The 24531-nt window shown below is 45.5% G+C and overlaps 1 protein-coding gene across 4 annotated transcripts in view; it reads right to left on the bottom strand.

Annotated features, from left to right (window-relative positions):
* OTOP3 (otopetrin 3) overlaps positions 1–24531 on the bottom strand; it is a 117181-nt gene that overhangs the window by 65624 nt on the left and 27026 nt on the right. For 3 of the 4 annotated variants that reach the window (XM_068262047.1, XM_068262050.1, XM_068262049.1), the window contains exon 2: positions 3916–3974. In XM_068262047.1, the coding sequence (XP_068118148.1) occupies positions 3916–3974 (59 nt within the window). Of the gene's footprint in view, positions 1–3915; positions 3975–24531 lie in introns of those variants that run through there. The other variant, XM_068262048.1, reaches the window with a different exon arrangement.

The raw sequence follows: 24531 nt of genomic DNA, 5'->3' as shown, positions 1-24531 counted from the left end.
AGTTTCACTTCCACTTTAGCCTCTTCCCAATCCGAATCTGAAACACCGTCTTTTTTAGAGTTACCATCCCTCCTCACCAAGGACCCCCCTCTGTGACCCCTGATCTCGAGCCCCACTCCACAATATCATGTCCCAAACCAGAAAGCTTCAAAAGTCCAGAAACGACCGGTCTCCAGTCCCAAAAACGGGGCAGAAGGGGTGGCAAAAAGAAGGGACGTGACAGAAACAAAGTTCAATTGAATCAACCTCCACCCACCTCTCAATACAAATCCATATTCAACCTGTCCTCCAACTGTCTGACACTTACAGAAACTAAAGTTTTAAACCATGGTTTATCTTTCTGCCCCACAAAAACATCAAACCTTTTTGAATTATTTGTGGATTTAAATACCTTTGTAAGTAAACTCACATTAAAGAGATATTTTATTATGAAAAATCTCAAAAAATCGCACTCAGCTACAGATCCTACTTTCCAACCCAATTTTGTTAATGATCCAACCGACTGTCCATGCAGGATTTTAGCATGCAGGTGATCGCTGAGCCATAGCCCCAGCACTGCCTGCTATATGTCATTTTCTCCATACTGGCCAAGTCTATTAAGATTGATGCTATTCTATATAATTATATTTCTATATGTATTCATTTATTTATGTGCTCACTTATCTTTTATATTGATTAGATAGTGGGTTTTATTTATATACTGACAAGTTCTCTGTACTGTTATAGGCACTTGTATTGGCCCGAGGAAGCAGGCTCAGACCCGCGAAACGCATTGCCTGTGCTAAATAAAAATCTTTCTGAAGTTTACAAGGATTTCATCATTTGAGGTAAGAGACCTCATTACTTTTTCGCTTTTAAACAGTTTTTAGAAGTTTTTATCCAACCTGGGCGCCTCTTTCCCCCATGTGCATAGTGTATACCCCCGTACAAATTTTGTGCGAGGGGTGGTGACAGAACACCCATGGTGCCTACCAGGGTAGACATGTGTATCCATTTTCCTTTAAGAGAGCAACCACATCGAGGTCCATTTTGGACCACCCCGAGTGGAGCTGGGTGCACTACTGGGCTCCCGCTTTTGTTTCCTGTGCCTTTTCTGCATGGTGTCAAGACACCCCTATATCTCCCAGTTCAGGATGCTGTCAGGATTCCTCCAATGGTTTGCTGCAGTTGAACTGCAGCCAGACAGCCCTGGATTTCCTGCATGTTGTTGCAAAGTACTGCATGCATTTGTTATGATAGTCTTTCAGCTAGCAAATGGTAATCAAGCCAGCTCAGGATTGAATGATTACCATTCAGCTGTGTGAAAATTTGCATACCTGCATCCATTGGCTGATGCCGGCATAAAAGTCTGCCTCCCATTTCAGACTCCGCCCGACATAGCGTTCAGCTCTCTGAGTTGTCATTGGGTCTACGCTGTGAAACTTGTTATTGTAAAAATGTATAATGCCTTGCTCTGTATTTTCATGTCTGCTGGACGTTTGCTGACCTGCGGGGGTCAGTGAAGTTCTTCTGATAGTTTAGATTCTGCCAGGACCACGTTGGTGACTGGTAGTATTCCTACTAGCCTTGTTCTTGCCTTGTTTTTGAGGACGAACTATAGCAGCGGTTGCCATTAGTTTTGCTCCTACCTGTTAGTCTTGTCTATCTTAGTGTGAATGTTGCCGTCACTGAAACAGTACTTGTAATCCTCAGCGCTGGTGTGCTACCCCAATTCTGCTGTTACAGCCTGCAGTCACCCAGTGCTCACAGGGTACACAGTGTCCACCACCAAGGACAAAACCAAATGCCAGGCTTAGTAAAATCTTACACCACAGGGGGTTACACTTTATTTTTCCACAATTCACAAATGATTAAAATAGTAACTTACATTGTGGGTCCATGCAAACTGGACCCAACTGAAACCGCGACTAGTTTGGCTGAACATTCCGTCTGTCTGTCTGTCTGTCTGTTGTCTGTCTTGTTAATTGTCATTACTTGTGCATTAGCTAGTGAGTTATTTGAGAGCTATATTTCATATATTGCGCATCAGCAAGATATACTTTATATGTACTCTAGTTAGTCAGTATTGTATTATTTGTAATATTGTATATTGTATTGTGTACCGACCTTTGCCTGCCTCTCGACTACGAATCTGCCTAATCCTTCCAATACGACTTACATCTGAATTCACGTGTATGACCCAAGCCTGTTACCGACTACGTCTGTTGTGTATTGTATCACTTACCATCTAGCCTGATAGGCAGCCCAGAGTTTAGTTGCTTTGTGCAATCTTGCTCCTTTGTTCATTACTCCTGTGTCCATCTGTGGAGGCTCTTCCATTACCTTAGCTACATAGTCTGGAGCACACACGCTGACTCAGAGAATGCCTCCCCAGCATTACACTAGCTTTATCTAATTAAGACATAATTACTAAAGCTTTTTATACAAGAATATAACTTTATATAGTAATAATAAGGATAAAGCTATATTGTTTGCACCAGACATTGAACAATCTCGAAGACAACTATAATTGATGGAGGTTAAAACCTACAGTAGGAAGAGTTACTATATTGATATGGATTTATTTTGCCAAAGGGACTTTGGCAGTGTATATCAGATGATGGGTAACAACTGAAGAGATGTATATTTATGCATATACCTTTTATCTATTGATTTATATATATATATATATATATCAATATAACTTTATAAAAGCCAAGTGATGACTGGCTAGAACGAGCATGAATGTTCCACAATGGACCAAAAATGGAATAGTGAATGTGAACTGTATACAGAAAATCATGGCAGTCTTATGTCTGTCTGTTATCAGTCTGCTGTTCTGGCTGTCAACATGTGGAGCAAGGAAAATAGTGTGAACCAGACCTATTGCACAATTTATGATACAGAAAGAAAATTAATGTTATTTTTTGTTTTGTTCACATTGAATGACACTGAAAATGCTTGTTGGTATTTATCAGTTAAAGGGACCTTGAGCTCTGCATAAAATCACAATTTGGACTTACATGGGGCTTCCTCCAGCCCCCCCCCCTCCCATAGCCCGCAAGGTCCCCTGGCATCCTCCTAGCTGCTCTCCCAGTCTCGCTGGTGGCTTCGTTAATTGGTGGCTTCGGCCTGAAGTTGCCCGTGCATGCGTCATCATGCCGGCTGGCATGAGAGTATGCGCATGCGCGGTTCAGTCTTAGTGCGGGGGGCGCGCAAGGGTGACTTCAGACCAAAGTCGCAGATAAATGGAGAAGCCAGCGGTACTGGGAGAGCAGCCAGGAGGATGCTGGGGGACCTTGTGGGCAACAGGGGGCTGGAAGAAGCCCCAGGTAAATCCAAATTGTGATTTTATGCAGAGCTCAGGGTCCCTTTAAGCCAGTGGTCCTCAAACTAAGGCCTGCGGGTCGAATGTGGCCCCCTGAGGCTTTTTTACCAGCCCCCCACACACAAAATGTATTATAGATGTGGTCAGCTACATTTTTAAATATTGGTGGTTCACATATAGAATGAAGCCAGAAAGCAGTAATTCGCTGGTTTCCAATTAAATTTCACGTCAGGACTCAGGAGACACTGTTGACCAATTGGACTGAAGGTTGTCACCTTAGTATGCATCACTGTCTGGCCTGCAAAGAATTCTATGTATATTCCGGCCCCCCAGCAGTCTGAAGTATGTTGACCCGGCCCTCGACCCAAAACGTTTGGGGACCCTTGCTTTAAGCCAATTCACTTAAATAAACTATAATATCAGTTGTGTCCTGCCACTCCTAACCCATATTGTGTCTTCACTGGATGACTTTTCCTTTTGAAACATGCTTGCCATTCTCACAACTCTATTTTTTCTCGTAATTACCTGTCAGGCGATGTGTACATAACAATATTTAATTACATATTTTAATATTCTCCAACCCTACATTTTTACATTGTTTTACCCACCTGGTTATGTTATGTTGCACCTGCACACAGTCTCCACAGGAAACCCACAAAAGACTTGTCTGGAAGAAAATCATATCATGAGCTACACACTAATTTTAGGTGACACTTCAAAGTAAGCCTCCTATACCAAATGCACATACTATTATTAGTATGCCAGTTTGAAACAATATTAATTGTACTGCTTAGTAGATCTTCACAAAGAGGGTTTATTTTGTTCTGAGGAGCATGGTATATAACTGGGGGGAAAGCCCATACGAGGCGAAACTCAAAAAAATGAGAATATCATGCAAGTCCATTTACTTCAGTAATTCAACTTAAAAGGTGAAACTAATATATGAAATAGACTCATTACATGAAGGGCTGGTTCTAGACTTTTTGCTGCCTGAAGCAAACATTGTGAGGACGCCCTCTCCCATATTCTGCATCCACAAATTTGAAATGCAATGGTTGCCCCACATTTGACACACAACAATCATCCCACATATAAACTGCAACCAGTGGCGTAGCTAAGGAGCTGTGGGCCCCGATGCAAGTGTTACAATGGGGCCCCCCCAAGCACTCTATACATAACAATTGATATGGCACACCAAAACCTGCCAATGGCAACTACAGTGTCAGAGGTGCAAGAAGGGGGTGGGGAGCTGTTTGTTAATGATCCCTACTATTCAAAGTATCTATAGAAGTGATTATTATGAGCACAGGACCAATAGAGAGCTAATACTGTAATTGAGGGAGGGCCCTTTGGGGCCCCTTTGGCCGAAGGGCCCCGATGCGGTGGCTACCTCTGCGCCCCCTATTGCTACGCCCCTGACTGCAACAGTTGACCCCATGTATCCTCACTGGTGTCAGTGGGCATTATAAATACCAAAAATACCCCATCATCCTGCGTATTATCCCCCCAACCAAAGTGCAGTCATCCGTACCTGGCCATCATTGGTGTTCAGTGGGCAAGTGTGCCAGTTCATCATCATTCTTGCTCAGTGTGTGTGAGGGATGGGGAGAGTGATGGTGACAGAAATGGTGACAGTTACAACGCTTATGCAAACCTTATGCAGATCCCTGTTAAACCAAAGGATATCCCAGGATGTTTACATATACTCAGCAGTTTAGTAACCAAAGCTTCTAACAGAATCAATTAGCACGAGAAAGCAAGACATTCAATTAGATTGAGAATAATTGTTTTTCTTTGAACTGACTGAGCCATTAAGCCCTACTAATCAGCACTCATATATATCCCCCTGCCCTGAACTTGTTTTAAGATTTTATTTTATTTTAGGATACTTCCATAAATCAAATGAACAATTTCTGGTAGTTCCTGGTGTTTATATTTATGAAGATGCCCATACATTTGTCGATATTTCCAGTCACATCCAATCATTCTGATCTCCAGACAGAATACAGATTGATCTTACCCTCTCCACTGTTTCCGTAATCAGAAACCATAAGGTCACTAGCCTGCGTGTGACTCTAAAGGCAGCCATACACTGGTCGATGTGCCATCAGATCGACCAGCTGACAGATCCCTATCTGATCGAATCTGATCAGATAGGGATCGTATGGCTGCCTTTACTGCAAACAGATTGTGAATCGATTTCAGCCTGAAACCGATCACAATCTGTTCAGCTGCTCCTGCCGCCTGTCCTCCCCCCGCGCATACATTACCTGACGCTGGCTCCCGGGCATCTTCTCCACGCTGCACCGCTCTGTTCTTGCTCCATCTCGGCGCTTCCTGTGTCACTCCGTGACCAGGAAGTTCAAATAGAGCGCCCTCTATTAGAACTTCCTGGTCACTGCAGTGACCCAGGAAGCGCCGGGATGGAGCGGGTGCAGCGCTGAGAAGATGCGGAGAAGACGCCCGGGAGCCCGCATCAGGTAATGTATTTTTCATCGGATCGGCCGCCGCTAGCGACGCGCACTTTACCCGCGGGCGATCGAGGGTAATTTCCCGCACGGCGCGATCGACGGACTGATCCGATTTCGGGAGGAAATCGGATCGTCGGCGGCGTTTACCGCGAACGATTGGCAGCAGATTCGATCCCAGGATCGAATCTGCTGTCGAAACGGCCGGGAATCGGGCCAGTGTATGGCCACCTTAAGGAATATCTTCATTGGGCTGGCTGTATTGGAGCAGTCTACAAGTTTTGTTCAAGCCGTGACTGTTTTGCCTGTAACTTTGTACATGAAGTCATCAGAAGATTGCTGCAGAATGAGGCAGATGTTTTTTATGAACCCTGGGGAGCAGGGACAGTGTACAGATTCCAAAGTTTGTATAATTCCTTATCTGTATGGTGGGCACATGCAGTGATTAGAACAACAGTTCAGAGAGAAGACAGTTTTTTCCCCACAGACCCTTAATTTTTATGGCACCCTTATCAGTTTCCTGCCTCTAGAAAGTGCTGCTTTGAAATATTTGCCTCAGGTCGCAATATGGTAGAGACAGCAGTGATTAAGCACGATATTTGAAGCCTTTATTTGTTATAGTTTTGATGATTATGGCTTACAGCTTATGAAAACCCCCAAATCAAAATCTCAGACCATTAGAATATTGTGAAAATGTTTAAAGTTCTAGGCTCAAAGTGTCACACTCTGATCAGCTAATTAATCCAAAATCCTGCAAAGGGTTTCACCTTTTAAGTTGAATTACTGAAATACAGTAAATGTTTGCATGATATTCTAATTTTTCAAGTTTCACTTGTACTGTTCCATTCCCAATGTTCACATTCCAAACATATGAAAGTGATGTCTCCTTTGTTTTCAGCTCCTTTATATTCTTGTAAGTAGCTAGTTAGCTACCAAGCCTAGTAACTAAAAATACATAGGGTCATTCTTGAGATGGGTTAGGATGAAGATACGAGACTGCCAGCCTGCGTGTGGCATCCCTGGTAACATGTGTTGCAATCTGTGGAACTGATGTCTCCTTTGCGTTCAGGCAGGGACCACACATGCAGAATTGTAAATGCATGCATTTGCATGCTACTGTGTTTCTGTGCTTTCCAATGAATTTGAATTTATTCCATGCGCGTTCTTGATGTGTTTTGGATTAATTTTAGATTTTGTCTCACTGAAATGCATAATGCGCAAATCACATGTGATGGCCTCTTTACTGCATTCTGCTATATGTCACTACAGGGCCTCTTTTCTGCACTCTGCTATATGTCACTACAGGGCCTCTTTACTGCATTCTGCTATATGTCACTACAGGGCCTCTTTACTGCATTCTGCTATATGTCACTACAGGGCCTCTTTACTGCATTCTGCTATATGTCACTACAGGGCCTCTTTACTGCATTCTGCTATATGTCACTACAGGGCCTCCTTACTGCATTCTGCTATATGTCACTACAGGGCCTCTTTACTGCATTCTGCTATATGTCACTACAGGGCCTCTTTACTGCATTCTGCTATATGTCACTACAGGGCCTCCTTACTGCATTCTGCTATATGTCACTACAGGGCCTCTTTACTGCATTCTGCTATATGTCACTACAGGGCCTCTTTACTGCATACTGCTATATGTCACTACAGGGCCTCTTTACTGCATTCTGCTATATTTCACTACAGGGTGTCTTTACTGCATTCTACTATATGTCACTACTGTGCCTCTTTACTGCATTCTGCTATATGTCACTACAGGGCCTCTTTACTGCATTCTACTATATGTCACTACAGGGCCTCTTTACTGCATTCTGCTATATGTCACTACAGGACCTCATTACTGCATTCTGCTATATGTCACTACAGGGCCTCTTTACTGCATTCTGCTATATGTCACTACAGGGCCTCTTTACTGCATTCTGCTATATGTCACTACAGGGCCTCTTTACTGCATCCTGCTATATGTCACTACAGGGCCTCTTTACTGCATTCTGCTATATGTCACTACAGGGCCTCTTTACTGCATTCTGCTATATGTCACTTCAGGGCCTCTTTACTGCATTCTGCTATATGTCACTACAATGCCTCTTTACTGCATCCTGCTATATGTCACTACAGGGCCTCTTTACTGCATCCTGCTATATGTCACTACAGGGCCTCTTTACTGCATTCTGCTATATGTCACTACAGGACCTCATTACTGCATTCTGCTATATGTCACTACTGGGACTCTTTTCTGCATCCTGCTATATTTCACTACAGGGCCTCTTTGCTGCATTCTGCTATATGTCACTACAGGGCCTCTTTACTGCATTCTGCTATATGTCACTACAGGACCTCTTTACTGCATTCTGCTATAGGTCACTATTGGGCCTCTTCACTGCATTATGCTATGTGTCACTACAGGATCTCTTAACTGCATTTCTGGGACTCTTATGTATGAAGCAATGCTTGGCATTAGTGAAATGATGATGTTACAGTAGCAGGATATCCAGAATTAGATGTTGTTAGACTCTGTTGTGACTTTTACATCTAACTTACCATCACAGTGATGGGGGGTGTCTCAAGTCAAACTTCACAAGTTTTTTTTTTTTTTGGAGGGGGGGGGGGGGGCGCACTTGGGCAGCTCAGCCTCTGTTGGTGTCTGACCTTGTCCCGGCCCTGTTCACAAATGCAAGCAGGAAAGTAGTACTTTTTTTAATGAATACAAATGCAATGCCGAATTGCAGAGGGAAACTGACATCCTGGAGGCCTGTAAGGCTTGGTGGTGTATTCTCCACAGTCAGCATGCAACGCATGAGCTGGCGTGGAGGAGGTACACACATTAGCACAAGGAAACAGGCTATCCCTAGTATAGTGGAGGGGAGGACTGACTCCAATAGGAGATTGTGGCGCACAGAGCCGGTGCAGATCTGACAGCCACAAACAATGCTTTCGCTATAACGTCTCAGCGCAAAGTAGCGCTGAGCGCACAAACCAGAACTGAGGAGATCAGGACAGGTAAACAGAATGAACGCTTGCTAAACTAGCCACTACTTAGTGACAGCAAGCGTCCACAATAACACAGACTGGAATGAGGCAGCCAATGCGTTGCGGCGATGGCGTGCCTCACAAAGACAGGACAGGATAGTCAGGAAATAGCAGGATCAAGATAGATGAACGTAACACAGACAAATATACAATAAGTATGTATTCCTAGCGTATTACAATTACAGCTATCAATGAAACTATTTGTAACGTCTGACTAACATATGTATATATCGGCAATGAACCGATATATGACATAAGCAGGAACGTTGACTAGGACTGGAGTAATACAGGGAACAGGACTCAGAAGGATTCGCTATCTCTTCGCAGAGATGAACGCAATCCACAAACAGTAACAGAACAGGATTCAGAAGGATTCGTTATCTCTTCGCAGAGATGAACGCAATACACAAACGGTAACAGAACAGGATTCAGAAGGATTCGTTATCTCTTCGCAGAGATGAACGCAATCCACAAACAGAACCAGGAGCAGGGTAACTACCTAAGCACGGGTGGTCACGGTACGCGCAACCTACCAAAACGTGCTGGAAAGCTGACTAACTGCACACAGGATATAAACAGTTCGTGTACGTATACATCAGCGACACTGATGTATCAACGTAACACGAATACAAGGAAAATAATAAACGTGCTGGTATGCATATATATTGGCAATGAACCAATATATGATGCAAAGACCAGCAAAGTATCTTTAGAACAAGAAACACGATCGGGGGCTGAAGCAACAGCAAGGCGGGCTTAAACTGAAGCTATGAAAACCCGAGGAGTCCTGCAGGAAGCAGATCTTTATACTGAGGTCATCCAATGGGAGCAGACATGCAGATTCCCACACAGGTGAATGATAATCAATCACAAGCTGACAGCAGGGAAAGGCAGACAAAGCTATGCAGCTTGCATGAAAAGAGATCAGAACTACCTGAGCTGCAGCACTACTACTTCCAGCAATGCCTGCTGCAGCAGCGATCATTACAGTACCCCCGCCCTTAAAAGCGGATTCCAGACGCTTTTCAAAACTGAAATTCCCAACAAAACAGTCTGACTGATAATTCATGATGACCGGGACAGCCCGGCAAGACCGAATTCCAGAATCAGTCCCCACAAGACTGGACCCATCAGAACCAGAACCTACAGAACCATACCCATCAGTACTACAAGCCCCAGTGTGACACCCATCAGAACCATGATTTCCAGAAGAAAGCCCTCTGAAACTCCCTGAGCGATACCCACCGCCTTCCAGGAACCGTTCAAAAACGCCAAAGCCTTTGTAATGCCCACCGGGACTGTCTTTACCAACACAAAACCCACTGTTGAACCAGTCCAAGGCACCAGGACAAGTTTTCTCAGAGACCTCCCAGAACACCTTGAAGCTCCAAAGAGATCCCCATAGGTCAGAACGCCCCTTAGGCTCACATGGAGAACTATCAAGAACCCCTATGGAACCTAGGGCAATTCCCGAGTCAGGGCCACAAGGACAAACATCAAGATCAGGGCTTTCAGGGACCAGAACCATCTCTGGGCATGCAGGCAGACTGGCAACATCAGAACATGTTCCCACTAAGGAAGCATCAGAGCACGCTAACACCTTAGACACCTTAGATTCAATTATTAGGCGCACAGATAGGGTAATCTGTCGAAGAAACCGCGAATGCCGTACAGTCTGTTGCCTCCCGGGTGCTCGGGTTCGGCATGTAGCGGAAAGAATTGACAGATTACTGGGTGGGGCTGGGGAAGACCCGGCTGTCATGGTACACATTGGCACCAATGACAAAGTTAGTGGGAGATGGAAGGTCCTCAAAAATGATTTTCAGGTACTTGGAGATAAACTTAAAGCAAGGACCTCCAAGGTGGTGTTTTCTGAAATACTGCCAGTGCCACGTGCTACATCTGAGAGACAGAGGGAGCTTAGGGAGTTAAATAAGTGGCTGAGAAATTGGTGTAGGAAGGAAGGGTTTGGGTTCCTGGAGAACTGGGCAGACTTTGCAGTCGGCTACAGGTTCTACAGCAGGGATGGGCTGCACCTTAATGGGGAGGGTGCAGCTGCATTGAGGGAGAAGATGGCTAAACGGTTGGAGGAGATTTTAAACTAGGATCTGGGGGGAGGCGGGAGGATAAAGTCTCAATACATAGACAAGATGAGGTAAAAAGACAGTGGGAACCTATCATTATGGAGGGTGGAGAGGGGGGTGGGGACAGTGTAAAGATTAAGGAGGTTGGTAAAAATTCAAGTAGCCAATTTCATGTAAACAAAATTGGTAAATGTGGTGGTAAAAATATAAAGTGCATGGTAACCAATGCTCGGAGCCTTGCAAATAAAATAGACGAACTAGAGTTCATTCTGAATGACAAAGGCTATGACATTGTGGGAATAACCGAGACATGGATGGATGAAAGCCATGACTGGATAGCTAATTTAAAAGGATACAATGTGTTTAGGAGGGATAGAACAGGGAAAAAAGGTGGAGGGGTTTGTCTCTTTGTTAAGAATTCTCTTACAGCTGTCCTCAACGATGAGATGGAGGAAGATTGCGAAGATGTGGAGTCCGTTTGGGTAAATATTCATGGTGGAAATAAAAGTTGCCAATTGCTTATTGGGGTATGCTACAGGCCACCTCTTATTAATGAAGCTGCAGAACTGCGATTACTACAGCAGATTGAAAAAGCTGCAGGTAAAAATGAGGTCATAATTATGGGCGACTTCAACTTTCCAGACATTGACTGGAGTATTGAGGCTACCCATTCTGGTAAAAGCAGCAGATTTCTGGCAGCACTACAGGACAATTACTTGACTCAAATGGTAACTGAACCAACTAGGGGGAATGCGTTACTGGATCTGATCATTTCTAATAGACCAGATAATGTATCAAATGTGCAGGTTCAAGAACATTTGGGAAATAGTGATCACAACATGATAACGTTTGAGCTGGTGACTGATAGGCCACGGGGCAGCGGGACCACTAAAACTATGAACTTTAGAAAAGCAAAGTTCACTCAAATTAGGCAGGCACTAAGTTTGGTGAACTGGGATAATGTACTACAAGGGGAAGACACTGAAGGGAAATGGCAAGCTTTTAAACTTATACTCAATCAATACTGTAGTATGTATATCCCATATGGAAACAAAATGTCTAGGAATAAAAAAAGGCCTCTATGGATGAATAGAAAGGTTAAAGATAAAATGAAGAGGAAAAAGAATGCTTATAAGGTCTTAAAACAGGAGGGGACAGAGGCTGCACTAAGCAATTATAAGGAGTGCAATAAAAATTGTAAAAAAGAAATTAGGCAGGCAAAGATTGAAGCTGAAAAACAAATCGCTAAGGATATCAAATCTAACCCAAAAAAGTTTTACAAGTACATTAACTCTAAAAAAAGAAAGGTTGACTGTATAGGACTCCTAAAGGATGAGGATGGGAACTCAATGGTGGATGACCAAGGTAAGGCAGAGTTATTAAATGCTTTCTTTGCTTCTGTCTTCACAAAAGAAACAGCACTGTTGCAAACTACAGAGGTGGAAGAGTCTCAATCTTCTAACTGTAATATTAAATACTTAACGCAGGAAGAAGTGAAGGCAAGACTAAATAAATTAAAAATAGACAAGGCACCTGGCCCGGATGGCATGCATCCTCGGGTCCTAAGGGAATTAAGTTCAGTTATAGATAAACCCCTTTATCTTATCTTTTGTGACTCTCTTGCAACTGGCAGAGTGGATTGGCGTACAGCCCACGTTTTCCCATTATTTAAGAAGGGCAAAAAATCTGATCCAGGAAATTATAGACCTGTAAGTTTAACTACTTCCCGACCACCGTATAGACAAATGGCGGCCGGGAAGCAGACGCCGCAAGGACCGCCGTATTGACAAATGGCGGCGGTCCTTGTTTGGGCATGGGCGGAGCGATCACGTCATCCGTGACGCGATCCTCCGCCTCCGCCTGTCGCTGCTCACTCGCCGCAACATCCCGCCGGCCATACGGAAGCGCCGGCGGGATGTTAACCCGACGATCGCCGCATACAAAGTGTATAATACACTTTGTAATGTTTACAAAGTGTATTATACAGGCTGCCTCCTGCCCTGGTGGTCCCAATGTCCGAGGGACCACCAGGGCAGGCTGCAGCCACCCTAGTCTGCACCAAGCACACTGATTTTCTCCCCCCCCGCCCCAGATCGCCCACAGCACCCATCAGACCCCCCCCTGCCCACCCCCCAGACCCCTGTTTGCACCCAATCACCCCCCTAATCACCCATCAATCACTCCCTGTCACTATCTGTCAACGCTATTTTTTTTTTATACCCCCCCCCCCCCTGCCCCCTGCTCCCTCCTGATCACCCCCCCACCCCCCAGATTCTCCCCAGACCCCCCCCAGACCCCCCCCCATGCACTGTATGCATCTATCCCCCCTGATCACCTGTCAATCACCTGTCAATCACCCGTCAATCACCCATCAATCACCCATCAATCACCCATCAATCACCCCCTGTCACTGCCACCCATCAATCAGCCCCTAACCTGCCCCTTGCGGGCAATCTGATCACCCCCCCACACCAATAGATCGCCCGCAGATCCGACATCAGATCACCTCCCAAATCCATTGTTTACATCTATTCTCTCCTCTAAACACACACTAATTACCCATCAATCACCCATCAATCACCCCCTATCACCACCTGTCACTTTTACCTATTAGAGTTGGGCTGAACCTCCGATTTTAGGTTCGCGAACCCTGTTCGCGAACTTCCGCAAAAGGTTCGGTTCGCGAAAAAGTTCGCGAACCGCAATAGACTTCAATGGGGAGGCGAACTTTCAAAGTTTTAAAACATTCTATCAGCTGGAAAAATGATAGAAAACATGTTTTAAAAGCTCTAATACCTGGAGCCACACCTAATTGAGTGAAATACACATCACTGCTGGAGGACCCACCCACCCTCCCTTCTCCAAGCAAGGTCCTTTATACCATTTGCCTACCTACACTAATTAGTTATGGGACAGCTGCTACACACTCTGCTAGGGAGATTTCCTCCTCCCTTCGACCCTTCTACCTATTCCCTCCTCCCTCCTACCGGAGGGAGGAGGGTCTCTTCTGCCAGGGAATTATACTATTTTAAAAACCAGTATACATCATACCATAGCTGGGAATACATACATGAGTATACATCATACCATAGCTGGGCATACATACATGAGTATACATCATACCATAGCTGGGGATACATACATGAGTATACATCATACCATAGCTGGGAATCGAACCCAGATCTCACTGTGTGGTGGGCACGTCACCCTAAGCACTGTACCACTACAGAAGTAAGTGAAGCTTGCCTAAAATTTAACATTTATGCTCAATGCAATAGAACCATTAGGTTGCTTAAAGGAGAACTGTAGTGAGAGGTATATGGAGGCTGCCATATTGATTTCCTTTTAAGCTATACCAGTTGCCTGGCAGCCCTGCTGATCTATTTGGCTGCAGTAGTGTGAATCACACCAGAAACAAGCATGCAACTAATCTTGTCAGATCTTACAAAAATGTCAAACACCAGATCATACCATAGCTGGGAATCGAACCCAGATCTCACTGTGTGGTGGGCACATCACCCTAAGCACTGTACCACTACAGAAGTAAGTGAAGCTTGCCTAAAATTTAACATTTATGCTCAATGCAATAGAACCATTAGGTTGCTTAAAGGAGAACTGTAGTGAGAGGTATATGGAGGCTGCCATATTGATTTCCTTTTAAGCTATACCAGTTGCCTGGCAGCCCTGCTGATCTATTTGGCTGCAGTAGTGTGAATCACACCAGAAACAAGCATGCAGCTAATCTTGTCAGATCTTACAAAAATGTCAAACACCAGATCATACCATAGCTGGGAATCGAACCCAGATCTCACTGTGTGGTGGGCACGTCACCCTAAGCACTGCACCACTACAGAAGTTAGTGAAGCTTGCCTAAAATTTAACATTTTTGCTCAAAGCAATAGAACCATTAGGTTGCTTAAAGGAGAACTGTAGTGAAAGGTATATGGAGGCTACCATATTGATTTCCTTTTAACCACTTGAGGACCCACCCTTTACCCCCCCTTAAGGACCAGCGCTGTCTTAGCTGATCTGTGCTGGGTGGGCTCTGCAGCCCCCAGCACAGATCAGCGTGCAGGCAGAGCGACCAGATCGCCCCCCTTTTTTCCCCACTAGGGGGATGATGTGCTGGGGGGGTCTGATCGCTCCTGCCTGCCGGGTGTTGCGGGGGGGGGGCACCTCAAAGCCCCCCTCCGCGGCGAAATCCTCCCCCTCCCTCTCCTACCTGGCCCCCCCTGGAGATCCGGGCTGCACAGGACGCTATCCGTCCTGTGCAGCCAGTGACAGGCTGTCTCCTGTCACATGGCGGCGATCCCCGGCTGCTGATTGGCCGGGGATCGCCGATCTGCCTTACGTCGCTGCTGGATTATTTCCGCTTGTGTTTACATTTAGCCTGCGAGCCGCCTTCGGCGGCCCGCAGGCTATTCACGGAGCCCCCCGCCGTGAATTGACAGGAAGCAGCCGCTCGCACGAGCGGCTGCTTCCTGATTAATCAGCCTGCAGCTGGCGACGCAATACTGCGTCGCTGGTCCTGCAGCTGCCACTTTGGTGGTTAAGCAATACCAGTTACCTGGCTATCCTGCAGATCCTCTGCCACCAATACTTTTAGCCCTAGACCCTGAACAAGCATGCAGCAGATCTGGTGTTTGACATTTTTGTAAGATCTGACAAGATTAGCTGCATGCTTGTTTCTGGTGTGATTCACACTACAGTGGCTGGATAGTGTACTGGTTAAGGGCTCTGCCTTTGACATGGGAGACCAGGGTTTGAATCCTGGCTAGGTCAAGTACCTATTCAGTAAGGAGTTCAAGGCAAGACTCCCTAACACTGCAGGGTGGCCTCTTGAGCGCGTCCCTGTGGCTGCAGCTCTTGAGCGCTTTGAGTCTGACAGGAGAAAAGCGCTATACAAATGTTTGGATTATTATTACTGCAGCCAAATAGATCAGCAGGGCTGCCAGGCAACTGGTATAGCTTAAAAGGAAATCAATATGGCAGCCTCCATATACCTCTCACTACAGTTCTCCTTTAAGCAACCTAATGGTTCTATTGCATTGAGCATAAATGTTAAATTTTAGGCAAGCTTCACTTACTTCTGTAGTGGTACAGTGCTTAGGGTGACGTGCCCACCACACAGTGAGATCTGGGTTCGATTCCCAGCTATGGTATGATCTGGTGTTTGACATTTTTGTAAGATCTGACAAGATTAGCTGCATGCTTGTTTCTGGTGTGATTCACACTACTGCAGCCAAATAGATCAGCAGGGCTGCCAGGCAACTGGTATAGCTTAAAAGGAAATCAATATGGCAGCCTCCATATACCTCTCACTACAGTTCTCCTTTAACCACTTCCCGACCGCCCACTACACAGGGGCGGCGGGGAAGTGGAGCCCTTCAGGACGGCCTCACCCACAGAGGCGGCGGTCCATTTAAGGGCATGGGCGGAGCGATCGCGTCATTCGTGACGCGATCCTCCGCCGGCGCCTGTCACCGCTCGCTCGCCGCAACATCCCGCCGGCTATACGGAAGCGCCGGCGGGATGTTAACCCCGCGATCGCCGCATACAAAGTGTATAATACACTTTGTAATGTTTACAAAGTGTATTATACAGGCTGCCTCCTGCCCTGGTGGTCCCAGTGTCCGAGGGACCACCAGGGCAGGCAGCAGCCACCCTAGTCTGCACCCAAGCACACTGATTTCTCCCTCCCCTGCCCCAGATCGCCCACAGCACCCATCAGACCCCCCCCTGCCCACCCCCCAGACCCCTGTTTGCACCCAATCACCCCCCTAATCACCCATCAATCACTCCCTGTCACTATCTGTCAACGCTATTTTTTTTTTATCCCCCCCCCTGCTCCCTGCCCCCTCCTGATCACCCCCCACCCCTCAGATTCTCCCCAGACCCCCCCCCCAGACCACCCCCCCCTGTTTACTGTATGCATCTATCCCCCTGATCACCTGTCAATCACCTGTCAATCACCTGTCAATCACCCGTCAATCACCCGTCAATCACCCGTCAATCACCCCCTGTCACTGCCACCCATCAATCAGCCCCTAACCTGCCCCTTGCGGGCAATCTGATCACCCCCCCACACCAATAGATAGCCCACAGATCCGACATCAGATCACCTCCCAAATCCATTGTTTACATCTATTCTCTCCTCTAAACACCCACTAATTACCCATCAATCACCCCCTATCACCACCTGTCACTGTTACCTATCAGATCAGACCCTAATCTGCCCCTTGCGGGCACCCAATCACCTGCCTACACGCTCAGATTGCCCTCAGACCCCCCCTTATCAATTCGCCAGTGCATTAATTACATCTGTTCTTCCCTGTAATAACCCACTGATCACCTGTCAATCACCTGCCAATCACCTATCACCCATCAATCACCCCCTGTCACCCCCTGTCACTGCCACCCATCAATCAGCCCCTAACCTGCCCCTTGCGGGCAATCTGATCACCCACCCACACCATTAGATCGCCCGCAAACCCGCCGTCAGATTACCTCCCAAATGTATCGTTTACATCTGTTATCTTCTCTAAACACCCACTAATTACCCATCAATCACCCATCAATCACCCCCTATCACCACCTGTCACTTTTACCTATCAGATCAGACCCTAATCTGCCCCTTGCGGGCACCCAATCACCCGCCCACACGCTCAGATTGCCCTCTGACCCCCCCCCCTTATCAATTCGCCAGTGCATTAATTACATCTGTCCTTCCCTGTAATAACCCACTGATCACCTGTCAATCACCTGCCAATCACCTATCACCCATCAATCACCCCCTGTCACTGCCACCCAACAATCAGCCCCTAACCTGCCCCTTGCGGGCAAACTGATCACCCACCCACACCAATAGATCGCCCGCAGATCCGACATCAGATCACCACCCAAGCGCAGTGTTTCCATCTATTCTCTCCTCTAAACACCCACTAATTACCCATCAATCACCCATCAATCACCCCCTATCACCACCTGTCACTGTTACCCATCAGATCAGACCCTAATCTGCCCCTTGCGGGCACCCAATCGCCCGCCTACAATCTCAGATTGCCCTCAGACCCCCCCTTATCAATTCGCCAGTGCAATATTTACATCTGTTCTCCCCTGTAATAACCCACTGATTACCTGTCAATCACCTATCAATCACCCATCAATCACCCCCTGTCACTGACACCCATCAATCACCCGCTGTCACTGACACCCATCAATCAGCCCCTAACCTGCCCCTTGCGGGCAAACTGATCACCCACCCACACCAATAGATCGCCCGCAGATCCGACAACAGATCACCACCCAAGCGCAGTGTTTCCATCTATTCTCTACCCTAAACACCCACTAATTACCCATCAATCACCCCCTGTCACTGCTACCTATCAGATTAGACCCCTATCTGCCCCTAGGGCACTCAATCACCCGCCCACACCCTCAGAATGCCCTCAGACCCCAGCCCTGATCACCTCGCCAGTGCATTGCTTGCATCTATTCTCCCCTCTAATCACACCTTGAGACACCCATCAATCACCTCCTGTCACCCCCTAGCACACCTACCCATCAGATCAGGCCCCAATTTGCCCCGTGTGGGCTCCTGATCACTCGGCCAAACCCTCAGACCCCCTTCCGATCACCTCCCCAGTGCATTGATTGCATCTATTTTCCCCTCTAACCACCCCCTGAGACACCCATCAATCACCTCCTGTCACCCCCCTGGCACTCCTATCCATCAGATCAGGCCCAATACAACCTGTCATCTAAAAGGCCACCCTGCTTATGACCGGTTCCACAAAATTCGCCCCCTCATAGACCACCTGTCATCAAAATTTGCAGATGCTTATACCCCTGAACAGTCATTTTGAGACATTTGGTTTCCAGACTACTCACGGTTTTGGGCCCGTAAAATGCCAGGGCGGTATAGGAACCCCACAAGTGTCCCCATTTTAGAAAAAAAGACACCCCAAGGTATTCTGTTAGGTGTATGACGAGTTCATAGAAGATTTTATTTTTTGTCAAAAGTTAGCGGAAATTGATTTTTATTGGTTTTTTTCCACAAAGTGTCACTTTCCGCTAACTTTTGACAAAAAAATAAAATCTTCTATGAACTCGTCATACACCTAACAGAATACCTTGGGGTGTCTTCTTTCTAAAATGGGGTCACTTGTGGGGTCCTATACTCAGGGCCGGATTTCTGGCAAGGCCTCATAGGCCATGGCCTAGGGCACTAGAAATATAGGGGCGGCTCATTGAGGGGCAGTAAAGCTGTTCTATGCAGCCATCCCTATCTACAAGGACAGCTTTAACCTTTGAACTCTCTGTCCTGGACTTGTGTCATTCCAGTGAAACCTGGAAGCTCTATCCTGCAGGTACACATTAGCCTAACTGGGTCCATCATTAACGAAATGGCAAGCATAACATAAAAGTTCTTAAGGAAAACACAACTTATAATCTATATGCACATTACTAAAATGGCTATTGTCTGTGAAACCAATGATGGAAAGTAAGGGAATTCTCATTGGGGCACACAGAGATAACAACCATACAGATGGTATAGTCGGCCTAGGGCGGTAAAAAGTACAAATCCGGCCCTGCCTATACTGCCCTGGCATTTTAGGGGCCCTAAACCGCGAGGAGTAGTCTAGAAAACAAATGCCTCAAAATGACCTGTGAATAGGACGTTGGGCCCCTTAGCGCTCCTAGGCTGCAAAAAAGTGTCACACATGTGGTACCGCCGTACTCAGGAAAAGTAGTATAATGTGTTTTGGGGTGTATTTTTACACATACCCATGCTGGGTGGGAGAAATTTCTATGTAAATGGACAATTGTGTGTAAAAAAAACCAAACAATTGTCATTTACAGAGATATTTCTCCCACTTAGCATGGGTATGTGTAAAAATACACCCCAAAACGCATTATACTACTTCTCCTGAGTACGGCGGTACCACATGTGTGGCACTTTTTTACACCCTAAGTACGCTAAGGGGCCCAAAGTCCAATGAGTACCTTTAGGATTTCACAGGTCATTTTGCGACATTTGGTTTCAAGACTACTCCTCACGGTTTAGGGCCCCTAAAATGCCAGGGCAGTATAGGAACCCCACAAATGACCCCATTCTAGAAAGAAGACACCCAAAGGTATTCCGTACGGAGTATGGTGAGTTCATAGAAGATTTTATTTTTTGTCACAAGTTAGCGGAAAATGACACTTTGTGAAAAAAAACTATTAAAATCAATTTCCACTAACTTGTGACAAAAAAATAAAAACTTCTATGAATTTACCATACTCCTAACGGAATACCTTGGGGTGTCTTCCTTCTAAAATGGGGTCATTAGTGGGGTTCCTATACTGCCCTGGCATTTTAGGGGCCCTAAACCGCGAGGAGTAGTCTTGAAACAAAAATGACCTGTGAAATCCTAAAGGTACTCATTGGACTTTGGGCCCCTTAGTGCAGTTAGGGTGCAAAAAAGTGCCACACATGTGGTATCGCCGTACTCGGGAGAAGTAGTATAATGTAGTAGTATAAGTATAATATTCCGTTTGTAGTATGGCGAGTTCATAGAAGATTTTATTTTTTGTCACAAGTTAGCGGAAATTGATTTTAATTGTGTTTTTTCACAAAGTGTCATTTTCCGCTAACTTGTGACAAAAAATTAAATCTTCTATGAACTCACCATACTCCTAACGGAATACCTTGGGGTGTCTTCTTTCTAAAATAGAGTCATTTGTGGGGTTCCTATACTGCCCTGGCATTTTAGGGGCCCTAAACCGTGAGGAGTAGTCTTGAAACGAAATTTCTCAAAATGACCTGTGAAATCCTAAAGGTACTCATTGGACTTTGGACCCTTTAGCGCAGTTAGGGTGCAAAAAAGTGCCACACATGTGGTATCGCCGTACTCAGGAGAAGTAGTATAATGTGTTTTGTGGTGTATTTTTACACATACCCATGCTGAGTGGGAGAAAGATCTCTGTAAATGGACAATTGTGTGTAAAAAAAATTAACAAATTGTCATTTACAGAGATATTTCTCCCACCCAGCATGGGTATGTGTAAAAATACACCCCAAAACACATTATACTACTTCTCCTGAGTACGGCAATACCACATGTGTGGCACTTTTTTGCACCCTAACTGCACTAAGCGGTCCAAAGTCCAATGAGCACCTTTAGGCTTTACAGGGGTGCTTACAATTTAGCACCCCCCAAAATGTCAGGACAGTAAACACACCCCACAAATGACCCCATTTTGGAAAGTAGACCCTTCAAGGTATTCAGAGAGGGGCATGGTGAGTCCGTGGCAGATTTCATTTTTTTATGTTGCAAGTTAGAAGAAATGGAAACTTTTTTTTTTTTTTTTTCTCACAAAGTGTCATTTTCCGCTTACTTGTGACAAAAAATAATATCTTCTATGAACTCACTATGCCTCTCAGTGAATACTTTGGGATGTCTTCTTTCCAAAATGGGGTCATTTGGGGGGTATTTATACTATCCTGGAATTCTAGCCCCTCATGAAACATGACAGGGGGTCAGAAAAGTCAGAGATGCTTGAAAATGGGAAAATTCACTTTTTGCACCAGAGTTTGTAAACGCTATAACTTTTACCCAAACCAATAAATATACACTGAATGGGTTTTTTTTTAATCAAAAACATGTTTGTCCACATTTTTCGCGCTGCATGTATACAGAAATTTTACTTTATTTGAAAAATGTCAGCACAGAAAGTTAAAAAAATCATTTTTTTGCCAAAATTCATGTCTTTTTTGATGAATATAATAAAAAGTAAAAATCGCAGGAGCAATCAAATAGCAGCAAAAGAAAGCTTTATTAGTGACAAGAAAAGGAGCCAAAATTCATTTAGGTGGTAGGTTGTATGAGCGAGCAATAAACCGTGAAAGCTGCAGTGGTCTGAATGGAAAAAAAGTGGCCGGTCCTTAAGGGGTAGAAAGCCCTAGGTCCTCAAGCGGTTAACATCAGTTGTATGCAAACTATTTGAGGGGTTACTAAGAGATACTATACATGACTTCATAGTAGAAAATAATCTTATTTCTCAGCATCAACATGGGTTTACTAAAGACAGGTCCTGTTTGACTAACATGCTCAGCTTTTATGAGGTAGTGAATGCTAATATGGATATTGGGAATGCTGTAGATGTGATATACTTGGACTTTGCAAAGGCCTTCGACACTGTTCCCCACAAAAGTCTGGTGCAAAAGTTGAGGATGCAAGGACTGGGGAAGAGTCTGTGTTCATGGATAGGGAACTGGCTAATGGACAGAAAACAAAGAGTTGTGGTCAATGGATCATACTCAAAATGGGAGACTGTTAGCAGTGGGGTCCCACAGGGGTCTGTTCTGGGTCCAGTGCTCTTCAATTTATTTATTAATGACCTAGTAGATGCAGTAGTGAGCAATGTTGCTATTTTTGCAGATGATACAAAATTGTGCAGAATCATTAACTCTCAGGAAGATAGTGTCATATTGCAACAGGATCTGGATAGGATGGCTATATGGGCACATACATGGCAAATGAAATTCAATGTTGACAAATGTAAGGTCATGCATTTTGGACGTACTAATGGTCTAGCACCATACAAAATAAATGGGATACAGTTGGGGACATCAAACTTGGAGAGGGACTTAGGAGTACTCATTGACAACAAGTTAAATAATCGTACTCAATGCCAAGCAGCTGCAGCTAAAGCTAACAAAATTTTGGGATGCATTAAAAGGGAAATAAAAACTCGAGATGCTAGCATAATATTTCCCCTGTTTAACTCTCTAGTAAGGCCACATCTGGAATATGGAATTCAGTTCTGGGCACCACATTACAAAAAAGATATTGCAGTTTTAGAGCAGGTGCAGAGACGAGCAACAAAATTGATGCTTGGGATGGAAGGTCTCACTTATCGAGAAAGGTTAGATAAACTGGGTTTATTTAGTCTAGAGAAAAGACGCCTTAGAGGGGATCTAATTAACATGTATAAATACATCAGAGGGCAATATAATACCTTGGCGGATGAGCTTTTTGTCCCTAGGCCTTCTCAAAGGACTAGAGGACATGATCTGCGCATGGAGGAAAAATGTTTTAGCCATTTATTTAGGAAAGGGTTCTTTACAGTAAGAGTGATTAAGATGTGGAATGCATTGCCACAGGAAGTCGTTATGGCAAACTCTATACCTGCATTTAAAGGGGGCTTAGATGCTTTCCTTGCGTTGAAAGACATCCATGGCTACAATTACTAGGTAATGCCTAATGATGTTGATCCAGGGATTTTATCTGATTGCCATCTGGAGTCGGGAAGGAATTTTTCCCTTTAGGGGCTAATTGGACCATGCCTTGTAAGGGTTTTTTCGCCTTCCTCTGGATCAACAGGGATATGTGAGGGAGCAGGCTGGTGTTGTACTTTATACTGGTTGAACTCGATGGACGTATGTCTTTTTTCAACCAAAATAACTATGTAACTATGTAACTTGGGCATTCTGGCACACAAAGAACATCTGGGCACACTGGCACAAGAGAAACCTCTGGGCATGTCAAGGAACTGTGAGCCTCAGGGTCAGCCAAGACAGGACCAAAACCAGGACTGGCCAAAAAAAAAATCATCATGACTAGACTTCGCAACTACTGGACTTTTACACGAGAATGCAGGATCAGACTTAGATGTCGCTGATTCCAGCAAAGTCAGTAACAAATCAGATTCAGGGGCACTAACAAGACAGGACAAATCTTCTGATGTATGCACTGAACAAGATAGGGACTCCACAACTACCTCTGGACTGGACAGAGACTCATCTAATACACTGGATTGGAGCTCATGAGGTGCTGCAGAACAAGTCAGTATTGCAGCAGCCCCCACTGGACTAGGCAAAACTGAGGAATTCCCTGGACAGGAAGGGGACTCTGGAACCTCTGCCACAGCGGCCAGAGAACCAGAATCTTTCAGGATACAGGGCTGGGTTTCAGGAACACTCATCAGACCGGACTGAAATTCTGAGATTTCTATTATTTTGACCAGAGAATCAGAATTATCCATGTTACAGGGCAAGACTTCTGAAACATTCAGAGGACAGGGCTGGAGTTCCTCGGCTGTTACAACCATGGCCGGATTTAGGCAAGGCCAACCTAGGCCATGGCCTAGGGCACCACAGCAGCAAGGGCACCAAAGCAGCAGGCTAAACTGATGCAGCATTTGCAAGCTTGCAAATGCAGCAATGCAGGGAGATCTGGCGAGCACCTGACTGTGGTACTCTGCTGCTAGCCGCCTGTGCAGCAGCCACCTTGCTCTCTGTACACGTGTGCATTGTGGCCGGCGGCTGTTGACTTCGACAGCATTGGAGATGGAGAAGAAAAGGAAGTTTCTGCATTGGAGATGAGTGGAGAAATGGTGACTGCAGTGTGAAGGCGAGCTGGCTACCTATACTGAAGGGGGGAGGGATTAAGGGAGTCATCTAGCTGCCTATACTGGGGGAAGGGTGTCAGGATCATCTGGCCACCTATACTGGGGGAAGGGCCTCATCAGGCTACCTATACTAGAGAGAAGAAGGGAGGGTTCAACTCGCTACCTATACTGAAGGAGGGCGGTTGGTAACAGTGGCCTTGAGTGGTAAAGAGTGCAAATCCGGCCCTGG

The sequence above is a fragment of the Hyperolius riggenbachi genome, chromosome 12 (assembly GCF_040937935.1).
Source record: "Hyperolius riggenbachi isolate aHypRig1 chromosome 12, aHypRig1.pri, whole genome shotgun sequence".
Classification (NCBI taxonomy): domain Eukaryota; kingdom Metazoa; phylum Chordata; class Amphibia; order Anura; family Hyperoliidae; genus Hyperolius; species Hyperolius riggenbachi.
Note: the sequence above shows the minus strand (reverse complement) of the source record. Positions and strands in the feature narration are given on the sequence as shown.